The 15,588-nt window shown below is 38.6% G+C and overlaps 1 protein-coding gene across 1 annotated transcript in view; it reads right to left on the reverse strand.

Annotated features, from left to right (window-relative positions):
* The window catches only part of LOC139722974 (pancreatic triacylglycerol lipase-like), a 10,434-nt gene extending 615 nt beyond the window's left edge, over positions 1–9,819 (reverse strand). Inside the window, exons 1-8 of the mRNA XM_071634253.1 lie at positions 9,566–9,819; positions 8,399–8,627; positions 7,673–7,784; positions 7,284–7,400; positions 5,703–5,822; positions 4,604–4,855; positions 3,545–3,665; positions 2,843–3,040 (exon numbers count right to left, since the gene is read on the reverse strand). Of these exons, the coding sequence (XP_071490354.1) occupies positions 2,843–3,040; positions 3,545–3,665; positions 4,604–4,855; positions 5,703–5,822; positions 7,284–7,400; positions 7,673–7,784; positions 8,399–8,627; positions 9,566–9,819 (1,403 nt within the window). The remainder of the gene's footprint in view (positions 1–2,842; positions 3,041–3,544; positions 3,666–4,603; positions 4,856–5,702; positions 5,823–7,283; positions 7,401–7,672; positions 7,785–8,398; positions 8,628–9,565) is intronic.
* Positions 9,820–15,588: the final 5,769 nt, after the last annotated feature.

Raw genomic sequence — 15,588 nt, forward strand, 5'->3', positions numbered from 1 at the left:
CTGATAGAACATTTTGAAACTTAAAACTCGTTAAAACAATTTTAGCGTGACAGATTTTTATACATCTATTCTGCGGTGGCCAAGTCCCTTTGACGCGCGGTTCACTGGTACACAGGCTTCCCATCATACATATTCATGAATGATAATAAATATTCAGTATAATGCGACGTCTGTATACTGTCACGGTGTTAGTGCGTTTCGTAACCGGAAAACTAATGAGTTTTATATCTCAGTCAACTGCTGTCAAGTTCCCACAAATTTGTTTGCAAAGGGCACGACTGTTACGAAATCTTGGGAACGCCCATATGTTGTAGTGTGCAATACAAGAATTATTTCTATATTTGTAACAACCTTGCGTGCTGTCTCGAGCCAAGTTTGTTTAACCTTCGTAGAAATATCATATCTAATCAGAACGAGGTGTAAGATAAAGCAAACTAATTAGGCAGTCGACGGTGGTGTTTACTCGAGACACTAACTCTTATTACGTCCTGCATGTGTACACACATTAGGATATCATTAATTTATTGTATGTGAACTCTTTCAGCGTTGGTAATAATGCTTTAATGACGATTTACTTTATAGAAAAGGCAATTAAGAATATCATAATTGCAAGAAACATTAAATCAGTGTCACTAGACTTGCTATATCACGAAGTGTAAATAGCAGTTTCATCGAAATGAGTGTATCACGAGAATCTGTTGCGTTTTTGTTTTTGTTTTTTACCAATGGGTGAATGTCATATCAAATTGGTACACTGTATCATCTTCTCTGCTTATTGTTCAAGTGAAAATATCAATTTCTCTGAGTTTCATAGTAGAAACATTGCGTTCGTGCGTCTCATACGCGCTGTACACAATAATTATGATCATAATTTCATGAAATTTCTTCAAAAAGTGTGTTTCATTACACTGTGCGGAAAATTGACAACCCTATCATGTAGCCTAGATGCATTATCATTGTAAGGTTTCCGTCGAAAAGGGCGCCCTACTTTGTTTTAGCACAAAGCCGTGAATAGAGCACTACATTGTACCGTGAGGACATTCAACCAAGGAGGTTCGAGAGATGGAGTTACAACTGACTATAATTATTCAATCAGCTGTCAGTTGCTATGGATGGACAAAAGAATTCCACAGGTGCATTTGTGCCTTTGATATTCGATGTTTGAAGCCGCCATTTTTCTGAGCAATCTGAAGATTCATTTTTAATGCTAACATAATATCAGGTATATGCTGCTCGTTTATACATCAAATGCAATGAAATTTCACCTAATGATGAAGCATAATTTTATAAAACAAAAGTCAATTCCGTTGGAATATATGTGCAAAAGTGTGAATCTGAGCTGTATTTTGTGAAAGTGTTTGAAATTTTACCCTCATGGAAAGCCGGTTTTATCACTTTTCTCCTTATTTCCGCAAAATAAAAGTAATATGGTATCATCTTCAAGTATAGTTCTTTATAAATTAATATGTCAGATTAGCGTACAATCACGTACATTCGAGTAATTTTGATATCTATTTCAGCATTATTTGAGCAATTTCTATTCGCGCACCCCCGTGCCTTTACCATTGTCTACCGCCCATTGTTTGTAAGTAGGGTTAGCGAAAATTAATGCCATCACAAAGACGTATCTTCCTTGGAAAGTGACTGGTGATTATGCAATGAGACACGAGTCAATTGTCTTCGCATCTGAGCGGCAGATCCAGTTTGACACATACTTCAAATATTTTTGAGTGGCGGCTTCGAGCATGGGATCAAAGCGAATAAGACTGTTGTGACTCCATTTCTCGAACCTCCTTGATTCAACTTTATTTCACTGCTTTTTTCGCACACACGCACGTGCACACACACTCATTATAATCAACACCTATTTCTTTATCTGTATCATTAGACCATGTATTTCGTAATAAGCTCATGTGCACATTTCGGAAAATGACCTTCCTTTTTTTTCAGTTGGTTAGGCACTTCGACTCGTTTGGAAGAGACATAATATAGGTTTTCCCGTTCATTTTCAAATTTTTTTATTTAATTTGATAGATTTGTGGTTCAATTTCGTCCCGAGAGATCTTAATTATGCCAATCCTAGTTTCAAATTCGTCAGTTGTCGATCATTTTCGAACAAAGTCTATTCAATTTGTCATTTGTCACATATTTTCGTCATTTACAATTCAAATTCGTCCGTCACACTTGCTGCACACATTCGTCTTTTAGCGATCATGTACGTCAAATTTTCCTTCAAGTTCGTCTATCTTTTCTGTTGTGATTTCTTTTTTTTTTCCTGCAACCGTTCACTTTTTCCACATTTATGAGTAACATACACACACGCATACCGTATCCCGCACACAAAAACACAGATAACATGCACACACACACACACGCACACACACACACACACACACATACATAGAAACATACCCTTCTCACAGAACACACGGAGACAAACATAAATTATGTACTGTCAAACAAACGAAAACAGTGATCCACGATTTCCAGACAATTTTACGTGTGTAAAGTTTAAGCCAGTTTCAACGTATATAAAAAAAGACATCAAATTTTTGCCGTTTATCATTTTGAATAAAGTTTGTTTCATGCAATAACATAAAATCAGGAATTAAAAGAGCTCAAGTCCAAAAGTTGTCACGACATGATTAAAGATTGTCTTTAATGTTCTGTGACTGCCAATGGTCTTTGCGATCCTAAACTTCGCGATCCTTTGCCAGTGTGACCGAGGCTATTGACAACTGTGTTATTTACGATATCACTGTCATTTGGGTCTTTAGAAATAAAGGGATGACGAGTTCGCCGAGGTTTTGGATGCTCGAAGGCATTATGCCTGACGCTTTACCTGAACGTATCGTCGTCTTGCTCGAGTTCGATTTGGCTGATGTAGACCGAGGGAGGGCGGAACACATCCCAGTCCCACGGTCGGTACCAGTCCCGATCGTAGCTCCATTCGAAGTACAGCCCTGTTACAGTCCCGACGTTCCCATCGCCCAGCGTGACGAACTTGTAATTTTTGCCGTGCTCGAACCAATCCGATTCCCTATAATTTGTGTGTGTGTGTGGGAGGGGGGGGGGTAGGAAGAGGGAGGGAGAGAGAGGGGGGGAGACAGACAGACAGAAATAAAGAGGGAGATATTGAGAGAGGGAGAGAGAGTACAAGAGTATGTAATTTGTAAACCTGACAGCTTGATCATACTTATCATGATAATTATTATTTCACTGAGTGATCCAATATCTTTCGAATTCTCACTTTGCTTGCAGCATAATAGTTTAAAATGATGTCTTCTAAACGGCCAGAACAGATGAACAAATAGCAAACATGTGAATAATATAAAGAGTGTAGCACTTATACCTGTGGATTGCATGTTATATACCATAAACAACGCGATTATTTTAAAAAAAAAAAAGATTTTCTTTTTAAAAAAGTATGTGTTAATCCGGACTTCGAGTGACCCCCTAACAAGAGAGGAGTATTGGTGTGATGTTGATATCGAACATTAATCCTCCTCTTACCGAATGACGTGTTCACCAGTACTGTACTCACTGATTGAGTTGGAGCCTGGTGGACTGCCCGAGAGATCCGAATAGCGTGACGTAGAACGTTCCCTTTACGTCATCAGCCCGGAATTTGTCAGCTAAGTAAATCTTCACCCAGTAAGAGGTGCCTATTAGGGTAATTAGCAAGTCAACAAATGAAGAAAGAAAATCGCCAAAATAGAGATGGACGTAGAAAGGGTTTGATCTTGCCTTTAGCTATTCCTTAAACAAACAAACAAACAAACAAACAAACAAAAAAACCAGACAAACCAAGAAGGGAAAAATATGTGAACGTGAAGTTTTCAACTACATGTATGTGAAATTTTACGATTAATACAGAACAATCGCGGATAAAACTCCAAGTTCAAAATTAAAGGCAGTGGAATAGTGGATATGCAATAATCTTGGAAAACGCACACAGTCTTTGTTACGGGTTTCAAAAGATTTCATGTCTGGACATCCAAGCAAGAAGTTAAGTTACCCCCCCCCCCCCCTTTTTTTTTTTATTGCTGCTTCATAGCATTTTGCGATAAAAGTGATGAAGCAGTGATTCAAAAGTAAGTTTATAGAATCTGATTTGCGAGGCATATCTTTAAGTAATCTCATCTCTTTGTATTAATTCCTCGTCTATCTTTCCTGCCTGTCTGTCTGTCTGTCTGTCTGTCTGTCTATATCTCCCTCCCTCTCTTTTTACCGGAAATCTCCCATAGTTAACAGGAGCGGATCCAGCGGGGCGCACCGGACGCGTGCCCCTTTTATTTTGTTTTCTCTTTGAAAAGGAATTAAGAAAGAGGGGGGGGGGGGACGGGGCGCCTCCCTCCTTATTCTTGTGTTCTGTTTTGTCAAATAAGAGTATGCATTGAAATTGCACGATGGCCAATATCAATGACAGAAAATCTCCCTTACCGTAGGCAACGGTGGGAAGGACACCTCCCTTTTTAGCCGATTGAGTGTTTTTTGTAAATATTTGTTTGGTTTTGTTTTTTCTTGTCACCAGAAATATACACTGTTTTGCACCTCCTCCCCCTTACGGAATTCCTGGATCCACCCCTGGTTACCGTCTCACCGCAAAATGGTGACTCGTGGCGGGTCTGCACGTAGTACTGAATGTTAACTTCCCCGCTGGAGGCGAGCGAAGGATCGGTGGGGTTGCCCATGCTGATCGTCTGCGTCTGGTCATAGCACCTTCCCGCCAAGAAATCGTCGTAGGTGGCGTCGTCGCACCTCATGGCCGTCATCGAGCACGACTGGCTGTCGATGGACTCGATGAAGAGCTCGTAGCTGCGAAGGTGATTGCAGACTACAAACTGGACTCCACCTGCGTTTCATCGATTGACATTTAAGACGTAAAGTCTTCCAGCAACATGTTTGGAAAGGCATTTCTATTCTACATTCCGGGAAAGTTGCTTTGATAATTTTCAGTACGGAAAAGGTTGAAAAAAAAATCGTTCTAGTGCACAAAGAGGCTTCAGTCTATTGAAACTCTACCAAGTATTTTCGTGAGTTCCTTCTTTTCAATCTGATCGTTATTAACCATGACTCAAAAGAAAACAGATGCGTTTAATGCATGAAGTGAAATTCCACATGACAATGTTATGTCATCTAGCATTTCTAATTATTCCCGTCTGACAAGAAAAGCAGTCAAAGCCTCCAATATCAGTCAATAGAAACTGATTTTCCGCTTAAATTTTGTTGACTAGCAGACTAGAAAGTCTAGTCAAAATGTTAACTTGATCGTTTTAAGTTTATACAATGACACCGATGAGTTTGATCTGTCGTGATATTACATGAAATTGCCTCGATGCGATTGAGTACTGTGCCAACTGGATCGTTGTAACAAGATGCGATAATTATTATGTGGACCAGTCGAGCCCGTGTTTCGTCACGATTGCAGAAAGGGAGCACTCGCGGCGCACAAATTTATTTGTGACTTGTGAATGCACTTGTGCTGCGGAGTTGAATACAGAGATGTGCATACGAATAGACTAGTCTTCTGAGTTGACGAATCACCACACTTTCACACAGCCTTCAACTCCTATTAGTACTGCCTGTAACATGTTTGTGTGTGATATAAAATAGCATTGATTTTGTTGAATTAATATTGTCTTAAAAGGAGGGTTTAATCGATTCACAAAGTAATAAGTAATATCAAAAAATAAACTGACCGATGAGGAGGCTGCCCTCTGTGATGATGTGTTCGACAATCCCTTGATCACATCCGGGTTGCTCCTTCCCACCGTTGACGTAGGTATCCACGTGACCACATTTCGTGTAGATGCCCATGCCTTTAATAACGTACAATGGTGGAGAAAGAATTAACAAAACGAAACATAAACATGACCACATGGTTTCTGCTTTTTATTTTGTTTTCTTGTCCTTTTTTCACACGGCAGGGTGTTGTATGTCACCCTTTAAAATCATAATTTAGTTGTTGCGGGTAATACTACGTGATTTCATATCATGCTATACTTGGACAAGGGGACATTTTTATTTTCCGTAAACATCAAACAATGGAGGTTTATCTTTATTTATCTGTTTATTTATTTGTTTATTTGTTTATTTATTCATTTATTTATTTATTCATTTATTCATTCATTTATCCATTTATCCATTTATTCATAATCATTCTTTCATTTATCTATTCATTCATCAGTTCATTCATTCAATCACTCATTTATTCATTTATTTCAACATTTATCATTTTGACGGCATTACAAGATCAGCAGGTGAATGCTGTTTTCCATTCAGGTTCTGTACCCTAAGTATATTATGAATATAAATGAATAAGTATTTCGTAAATTTAAAAAAAGACAAAGTTTGAAGCAGCAAGACGCCCACTTGAAATCAGTGATAACCGAGTGTAGCAAAATGACAAAACAATGTAGTAAAAACAAAGCTGTATAAACAGCAGTTAAAATGGTGGATTTATGAAGAGTTTTCAACCAAAAGGCGCTAAATCCATTGGAATGTGATGGATTTAGAACCTTTTGGAAGCAAGTTCTCATATATATTATATATATATATATATATATATATATATAATGCAATCAAACCGTTAGTGTATGATATGAACAGAATCGTTGCAAAAAAAAAGTGCTGAACTATTATAGAATTTAACGAAGAAATGAAATGACATAGCTAAAAATGGTGCTGCTTAAAAAAAGATGATTACAAAAATACACGAATTAATCTATGTTGATTAAAAGATGAATAAAGTAAAAAGAATGTCTGTTTGCCAAGTTCCCTGACGGCGCGCATTTTATAAAGGAATTAATGCACTAGCGTTTACCAAGCGTAACTCGTTGTAATAACGTATGCACACACAAAATTTTCTATTTGGAAACATTTTCTTGAGAACAATTATTTTAGTTTTTTTGGTTGATGCGGTTCATAATCGTTCACTGTACCCAAATTCCACGGAAATTTTTCTCATCGGTCTCTCATCGGAAGCAAAGACTGTTGCTTCCGTGCACCCACCGAAGTATATCGGATGGCAGTCTAATGAATCTGACATGGTTGGTCGACTATCAGGTGAGTGTCAGACATGTCGCCCATAATCCTCATTGGACGATCTTGCCTCCTCGGATCACCGCCCGATATGTCTGACACTCACCTGATAGTCGACCAACACAAGTCGGATTCACCGAACTGCAATCCGATGCGCTTCGGTTGGTGGTCAGAAGCGACAAACTTTAGTTCCGATGAGTGACCGATGAGAGAAAATCTCTGTGGAATGGGGGTATTACCCAATGTGTATATCGGATCTGTGTCTGTATGCAGGACGTCGACAAAGAGGGCGTCTGTCGGGTCGAGACGAACTATGGCTTCGGTGTCTTCGAAGTATGGACCAGCCGGATCCATGCCTGTGAAGGAGCAGGAATGTATACAATACAGTCACACTTTGCTAGTATCGCTATATCTTGCAATTACATAACAGTATCTTTTATGCTGATGACATGGATATCATGGATTTAAAGATAATCTGTTTATGCTGTCTTTCTTATCATTTTGAGCTTGCGAAATGTACATGGATACATTAGTTCTGAGACTCCAATTGGCAACTACACTCCCCTACCCTCCACATCACCTTCTAGATCAATTGTTCTTGTGCTATCTCGGTAATCATGTTATGTACCTGTAATTCGACCTAGATCCGTGTGTCTCTCTCCCGCGTAACCGCTAGCGTGTGCACCAAGACTGTGCCCAATGAGATGAAAGGATTCCGATGACGTCATCCCAAACACTTCCTTTAAAGAATACCAAAAAAAAAAAAAAGAAACCAGAGGATGCATATGAAATAACCGATACTACATCAATAAAAAAAAACAGGAAGCAAATCTGTACTATTTGTATACATTTACAGAAGTTAATGTTTTGACAATATTGATTGTGCGATGATCTGAGCAGGTTGGCAATTGGAATAGATTGGTTCCATAATTAAAGCAAACTTTCTTAGCATTAGGTAGATTGGGGTTTCTTTATTCATCCAAAATAGCACGTGGTTTGCTTTCGTTTAGTGTTATTTGTTTTAATCTACGAGTCAGAGTCCAAAGGTGGCTTCATTGTTCTTTTTTCTTTTTCTTTTTTGGTACGGGAAATTCCTCATAGACAATAGATGGTAGCACAATTTTATGATTATTTTCCTCTTTTTTTTTTTTACTGATCCATCCCCCATAACACACACACATACACACACGCATTCCAGTTTCCATGGTAACAGTCATGTGAAGCCCCCGAAAAAGACCATCTTATGGACGTCAGGTTTAACTCTTACAACACTAACATCTTGAGACCTAATTCGAACCTCTGCAATGCAATCAAGAGATTTTTTTTTTAATTTCTTTTTTAAGGAATCACTGACCTTGATTCTGTCGATAAGGAGCGCGATCTCGGCTCCCACGATACGTGTATTGGCCGTCGACTTGCCGTAGAGGTCGACGGCACCCTTCCGCCAGTCGACACGGATAACGTTGTAGTCGCCGCTGTTGAGGAAGGCTTCCTGCATGGTGTACATCCACTGGACGTCGCCGTTCTGGGTGAAACCGTGCACGATTATCTTCGTCTCGTGGGTAGGGTCGAAGTAGGAATCTCTGTGTTGGATAGTTTGGAAAATCTTAGAGTGGAATTCCAGACGATTTTCATAATTTTACATAATGTAGTACATAAACCGATAGCTCCCTGTACATATTAGCGGAATTTATTGTGGTCGGAAAAACCAATGCTCTAAAAAACCCAAAACAAATTACACTGAACAAAGATGATGACATAGGAGGCTCACATCAGTGTTTCAGAAATGTTGCAATGTAATTCCATTACAAAACAGCCTGCTTACAAGTTTACCTGTGTAGAATTTAAACATGCTCTCTCCTTTTGTTCTGCTTCCTTGAGCCTCCTATGGTGAGGCTACCATGTCATCATCCTTATTCATTGTGATTTGTTTCATATTTTGAAAACGTTGTTATTCTCATCCCAATCGCTATTCTGAAACACTATACCTAGTATAACCAATTCATAGTTGTTAAAAAAAAATGTAAAAGTCTGGAAATCATCCGGAGGTCTACAGGCTTAGTGAACGGCGATGTACTACATCTAGATAAAGACTTAAGAGGGATTGCTGTTGTTGTTGTTGTTGTTGTTGTTGTTGTTGTTGTGTACAGTTATCGTGCGTTGAATTGCGTTATAGTTATATATTTGCGTTATGTGCGTTAGAGAAACTGCTTACCCTGATCGAGAAACCCCCAAAATATGTTTAATGCAAGTGAAAAAATGATTAAGAAATAGTTTTAAAATGAAGCATGATTACGTCTCAAATTTTACAAAAAGTACTACTGCGTCTCACACTGACGAAATAACATATATCTGAACGTCTGAGACAATGCATATAGTACAACGTTGGTGCCACAAATCGTATTCAGTTAATGTGCTACCGTTGCTGGGCTCACTTTCTTGTTGTTCTTCAAAGACAAGGGGGATGTAATGAAACTAAACAAAAGAAGACAAAACAAACATAACGAAACACGAAGCGAACCTGATCGTCGACGTATCGGAAGTGATCAGCTCCGTGACGGCGTGCGGGTTCCGTCTGGTGTTGAGGTAGAAGTGAGTCCCCACCTCCTCACGACTCTCAGGGAGCCAGCTGACCGGTCGGTAGGGCGGGTCGAAGAACGGGTAGCCGGACGAGAAGCATCCAATCTCATCGTAGCACACCGTCATGATGGCGTCGTCATAGTAGTAGTCGTTGAAGATATCTTGATTGAGGAAAACCGCGTTGTCACTCTTCATTATTCATGTAGTCCATAGTTATTATATTTCAGTCATATTTGTTTTGTTTCAGGATTTAACCCCAAAAAAGTGATCTTGTTCACACCATCTTACTTCTCAAACCAAGCATAAGCTTCATTTCCCCCCTTACATTGTCATGAATTTTAGAAATCATATAAGATAATCAGCCATCAGCAATATCAAATATATGAATACCATCTTGATTATCCACAATGGTTGCATTAAAACTTTGTAATGACAGTCATTTTCAAGAAGCAAGGCAATAATACTTCTGAAATTCATATGAATAAATGACTCTGGTCAAATGAGTGAGTAAGGAAACAGGAAGATCGAGCCACAACCAAAGCGCGGAAAAGATCGTGCTTCATTCATTCCAAATAGCGTGGTGTATGACCCAGTGAAGTGGTCAGCCCCAAGTACAGTTGAACCCCACAGCGGGAAGATCAGACGGTACAGCTTGACAGGGTTTATTTCCACTTGGTCTACTATCAGTATCAGATCGTCTTCTTCCTAGTTCGTCCAAGGAGGTACTAGGCTCGCCTAGTACCTTCTTGGTTCGTCTAACACCACTACAGCTAAACTCGCTTGGTCTTCTGTCAGTTTCGTTTAATACCCGTTTGATCTACTTCTCACTTGGTTTAATGCCAGTTTGGTTAACTTATCGTTTTGTCTACTGACCAAATGGTCTCATTGCATTTTGTCTACAAAACTATGGGTATAAACGAAGTGGGCTAGCCCATCTAGAAGTAGACCAACTGGCAATGAGGCTAAGTGGCATTTGGACTATTATATGGTCATCAGACGAAGTAGTTGTAGATGAAACAGGATTAAACCATGAGGGTTGAGAGACGAAATGGGAGTAGACCAAGCAATAGATCACCATCCATAGCAGCCATCTGTTCAGATGGGAGATAAAAACAAATACCAAACAAACAGGCAATTATGACGACTTACCAACAGGTTCGGCGCCATTTGGCCTTGCCTGCAGCGCTAAGGCTGCGAGGTACCAAAGCGTCCAAAACTTCATCAGGGAGCGAAGGTTCTCCATTCAAGAACCAAATTTTAGAGCAACGTGTCTGTTGAGCACAACTTCTCGACGGGACGACGTCTTTATATACCTCTCAAAGATCTTAAGCCTTTAAGAGTGACGATAAAGAGATGAACCAGGTGGTAGCTGAGGAAACAAGTCACATACAGATATGACGCAATGGGCCTTGAGTACAACACATTACGAATAATGCCATTATGATAAAGAGATTTTACTCAATCCGGAGTTCTGGGAAGGGTTTTGTTATGTGAACCGCGAACTGAATCGTGAATAGCAGGTTACGAAGATACGCAAGTTTATGTGGCAACATTGTTGGTGCGCCTTTAATCAACAGTCCAACAATTGACTCAAAAGAGTTAATTTGGCAACTGAAAAGGCCCGAAATTCATTAAAGTGAATATAGTGTAACTGTACGTTTGTAATAAACAGTACTGCAGTCGCTAATTTTTTTTTCATATTGGAAATCAAATAAATTTCATACATTTTTGTACAAAATAAAGGGAGGTCCTTCCATTTTTTCCCGTCATATTATTATTGTTGTTATTGTTGATATTATGATTATTATTCAAATTCATGAAATTCTTCCCTCGATATGATGCAATTATGATTATTGTTATCTTTATTTTAATGAATAAAACTATTGAAATTTCTGTAAGAAAAATCACACGCATCAACTAAATGGATTTGCAGTTCTTTAAACAAAGAAATCTCCTTTATAAAGTGTGAAACAACAGCTGACCTACAAGCACGTATACTATCAATGTTTGATAAGTTATAAAGAGCACTTTGCTTTCTTCATACACAGCCTGTTGGAATTAACCCATGGTGAAACTAGAAATGTCGCTATGGCGACTGATGCCTCCGCCACAATGCATAATTCTCCCAATAGGTGTATAGTACAATGTCTTCACAATGTGTGATCACAGTTTCACATAACTGGCAAAATATCGAAATAACAGGTTTGTCAGAAATATCTTGAATGTTCACTTTCCACGAACTGGGTTTGCTATAATTGTCTATTAAAGAGTGCAGGTACACATATTTGGGGAATTGAAAATTTTTCTGACCGACCTTATCATAAGTTTATGCATTGAGTATAATTTTCAAGGTATGAAGAAAGAGTGTAATTACAGTACAAAATATATCCTTTTTTTTCATTTAAACCTGACCTTTGACCCTTGACCTTTGACCTTTGACCTTCTGGCTGGAAATTTCCAAGAGAATCTCCATTAAGTAATACATGTACATACATTAAATTTTAAAACTAATAATGCAATCATTGCATATACTAGTATATGAGGGAAATAGTAACATTTTGAGGAGTTGACCTTGACCTTTGACCCCCTGACTATTGACCCATGACCCCTAAATTCCCTAGATAATCCCTGCCAGTCAGTACATGCATATGTACCAAGTTCCATGAAGATACATTGAACCATTTGCGAGAAAAGTGATATTGCAACATTTCACCTAACCTTTGACCTTTTGACCTTTGACCTTATGACATGAAACTCTCTCTGGAGTATCTTTACGCAGTAGTACATGTCTACACTAAGTTTCAAGAAAATAATTGCGGGCATTGCATAGACATGGGGGAAATAGCAACATTTTCAGCATTTGACCTTGACCTTTTGACCTTTGACCTCTTGCCAATGTCACTAAAATCTACTTAACTAATTGTCCCATCATACATCATCCTTGGACCAAGTTTGGTGAAAGCTGCTTTATCCAGTTTTGAGTTATCAGGTAAACAGATAAATTTTAGGATTTGACCTCGATCTTTGACCTTTGACCTCTGTCAGATTTCACTGAAAAACTAATCAAGTAAGTGTCCCATCATACATCATCCTCCAACAAAGTTTGGTGAAATTTGCTCCATCCAATCTTGAGTTATCGCGTAAACGGATACAATTTCATGACTTGACCTTGACCTTTGACCTTTGACCTTTAGCCGATTTCACCCAAAATCTAATCAAATCATTGCCCCATCATACTTCGTACTTGGACCAAGTTTGGTAAAATTCCAGTAAATATTACTCAAGTTATCGCGTAAACGAAAGCGGACGGACGTACGTACGGACGTACGTACGGACGTACGGACGTATGTGTACGGACGGACGGACGGACAACCCGAAAACATAATGCCTCCGGCACCACTTCGTGGCGGAGGCATAAAAATGGTAACGGATCTTTTCTCGAGTGTAAAGTGGAAAGGGTGCAAGTGTTACAGGAGCAGCAAAATAATGTACGCAGGAATTATTCAAACAATGAATTACGCATACCAGAAATATGTAGAGAATTATTCGGATCCTTCGGAAAACGATGGGTTTCATTGCTGGACAGTGCATGCGATTATGTTACACTGGACACTCTACCAGCGATATTCTCCGATATGACCCAGGTTTAAATATTGGGTTAAATTCACTTAGAAAAGAAAGAGAGTAAACAAATTTTAGTGGGAAGCTAAAGGAGAAAAATAATCATTAATTTTTCTGTCATTGAACTCAAACTTCAAATGGCATAAGGGAGTAAGCCGCAAAAAAAAAGATAAAATGGGCAGAATTTCCTTGCTTCATTTCATTAATTTAAGCATTTAATTATTCAAAAGACAAATTCACGAACCAAACATTGTTTTCAATTTTCCTAATTCAAAATAGCAACTAAAATTTCTACCATTTTTGATATTTTTAACTGATGTCATTTGAGTTTGGATTTGACAGAAGATTCTATTTTTTCTCCATTATCTTTTTAGCTTTCCTTTATCCTTTGGGGCTACAAAGACATTACAGAGATCATATGTTTATTTTAACAAGTTAATGAGTGTTTTGCATTTGTGTTAAATTTGTCCTTTGTTCTCACTGTTATATGGAAGTGCACATACACATGAATGACAACTTATTCATTTTTTGCAATTTTTAGTTTTGTGCCTTGGAAGAGAAAAATGCATGTCTTTGCTCTTGCCTTTGGTAAGTTTCCCTTTTCAATGACCTACCAGATTGATAGCCAACTAAATTACATTTAACCTGGTGTATTTAAACATTAATATTTAGCTAAAAATTCTATGAAAAATATTATCTTCAAAAAGTGTTGTTGTTTTTATGGAGTGTTGTAACGTTATGGGTAATAGTAATAGACACACCTAATGGCCACCCTTGCTTTACTGGTCCGAAATAATAACAGCATTTTTTTTTGAATGTAAGATTATGTTAATCCTCTGTTTTCGTCAATACCATACTCGAGTATGTTTGGACGGTCGTTTGGATCGTCGTTTTGGATTACGTGAGAAGATTATAACATCGTGCAACAGAAATGACTGATATCTATTCTCGGATTACGCGAGCACACTGTAATCAACCAAATCCCAAATTCATATCATATTTTGTTCTTTAAATTCACTATCTCCCTGTTCCTTGTGTTTCCCTATAGTATACTCCGACTCACATTGGTGGAACACTCTAATCACCCATGGGCTATTTTGATTTGGGTTTTTTTTTTTCCACAGAGATCCACACTCGTAAAAACACATTTACAAAATATGCAATACAAATCAAACGATGTATTTAAGTTGTAGATGGTAAATATACTCTAAGTATAACTTTAAAAACATACAGACAGACAAAATTACAATACAGTACAATATAGGTACTTATATAGTGCTCTTACCTTGCTTACAACGAGTAAACATGTATCACAGCCTTTCACAAAACTATAATATCAAACCTACATAAGAGGCTATAGAGAAAAACAACTACATATGATGAAAAAATCAACAACTACAATATGTGCACAATTGCTGAACCAGATATTGAAAAGAAAAGTCTTCAAAGATTTGTGGAACACTGATAGAGATGGTGATTCCCTGATACTTTGAGGAAGCTGATTCCACAGTCGTGCTGACACAGCTAGCGGCCCAGAAGAATTTGTCTCCTGTGCGAGTAAGAGTTTTGGGGACAGACACCCGGGTTGGATTTTGGCCAGACCGCATTCCCTGTCTTTCATCCTGGTGGCGTGAGATTAGTTTCTAAAGGTACGATGGAGCACAATTTTGGAGACATTTGTAGGTGACTGACAAGATTTTGTACATGATTCGCCTTTGCACGGGTAGCCAGTGTATTGTTGAAGGAGAGGAGAGGCATGGTCACGTTTCTTGGCCAGAAAAGCCAGCTTTGCAGCTCGGTTTTGAGCACGTTGAAGGCGCTGGTCATTACTTGACGAAGTGCCACATATAGCATGGAGTTTGCGCAGTCTATTTTTGAGGTGATAAGAACTCTCACAGCATATTAACAAGCTTTCTGATCAAGGAAGGGCCTGATACGTGCAATATATTTGAGAGATGAGAATGAATTATCATATTATAAATGAATGTAAGAAAGAGAATCACACAAAATATTGATATGGTTTCACGAGAATGAATTTTGTGGTTTGAGCCAACTGCACAAGTGGAAGATTAAAAGGTATTGGGGGAAATGGTAAAAGTCCTTGGGGATAGGTAGCCGATGAGATGATTCCTGCATTGAATTAAAAGACATGCGGACTTATTTTCAATTAGGGGTAGTTTTCAATTCTTTTTCGAACAGTCCTGAAAAGGGTCCCGAATAGGGGGCTTCTCTGCCCCCCCCCCCCCCCCCCCCACACACACACGCTTTTCTTCGTCACCTGGAGAATTGCTCTCATTTGGGCGTATTGGGATACAATTTGATCAAAATAGTAAATTAGTCTTT

Source organism: Diadema antillarum, unplaced genomic scaffold (assembly GCF_040938485.1).
Source record: "Diadema antillarum isolate AM-2024a unplaced genomic scaffold, OU_Dant_1.0 scf00000178, whole genome shotgun sequence".
In the NCBI taxonomy this organism is placed as follows: domain Eukaryota; kingdom Metazoa; phylum Echinodermata; class Echinoidea; order Diadematoida; family Diadematidae; genus Diadema; species Diadema antillarum.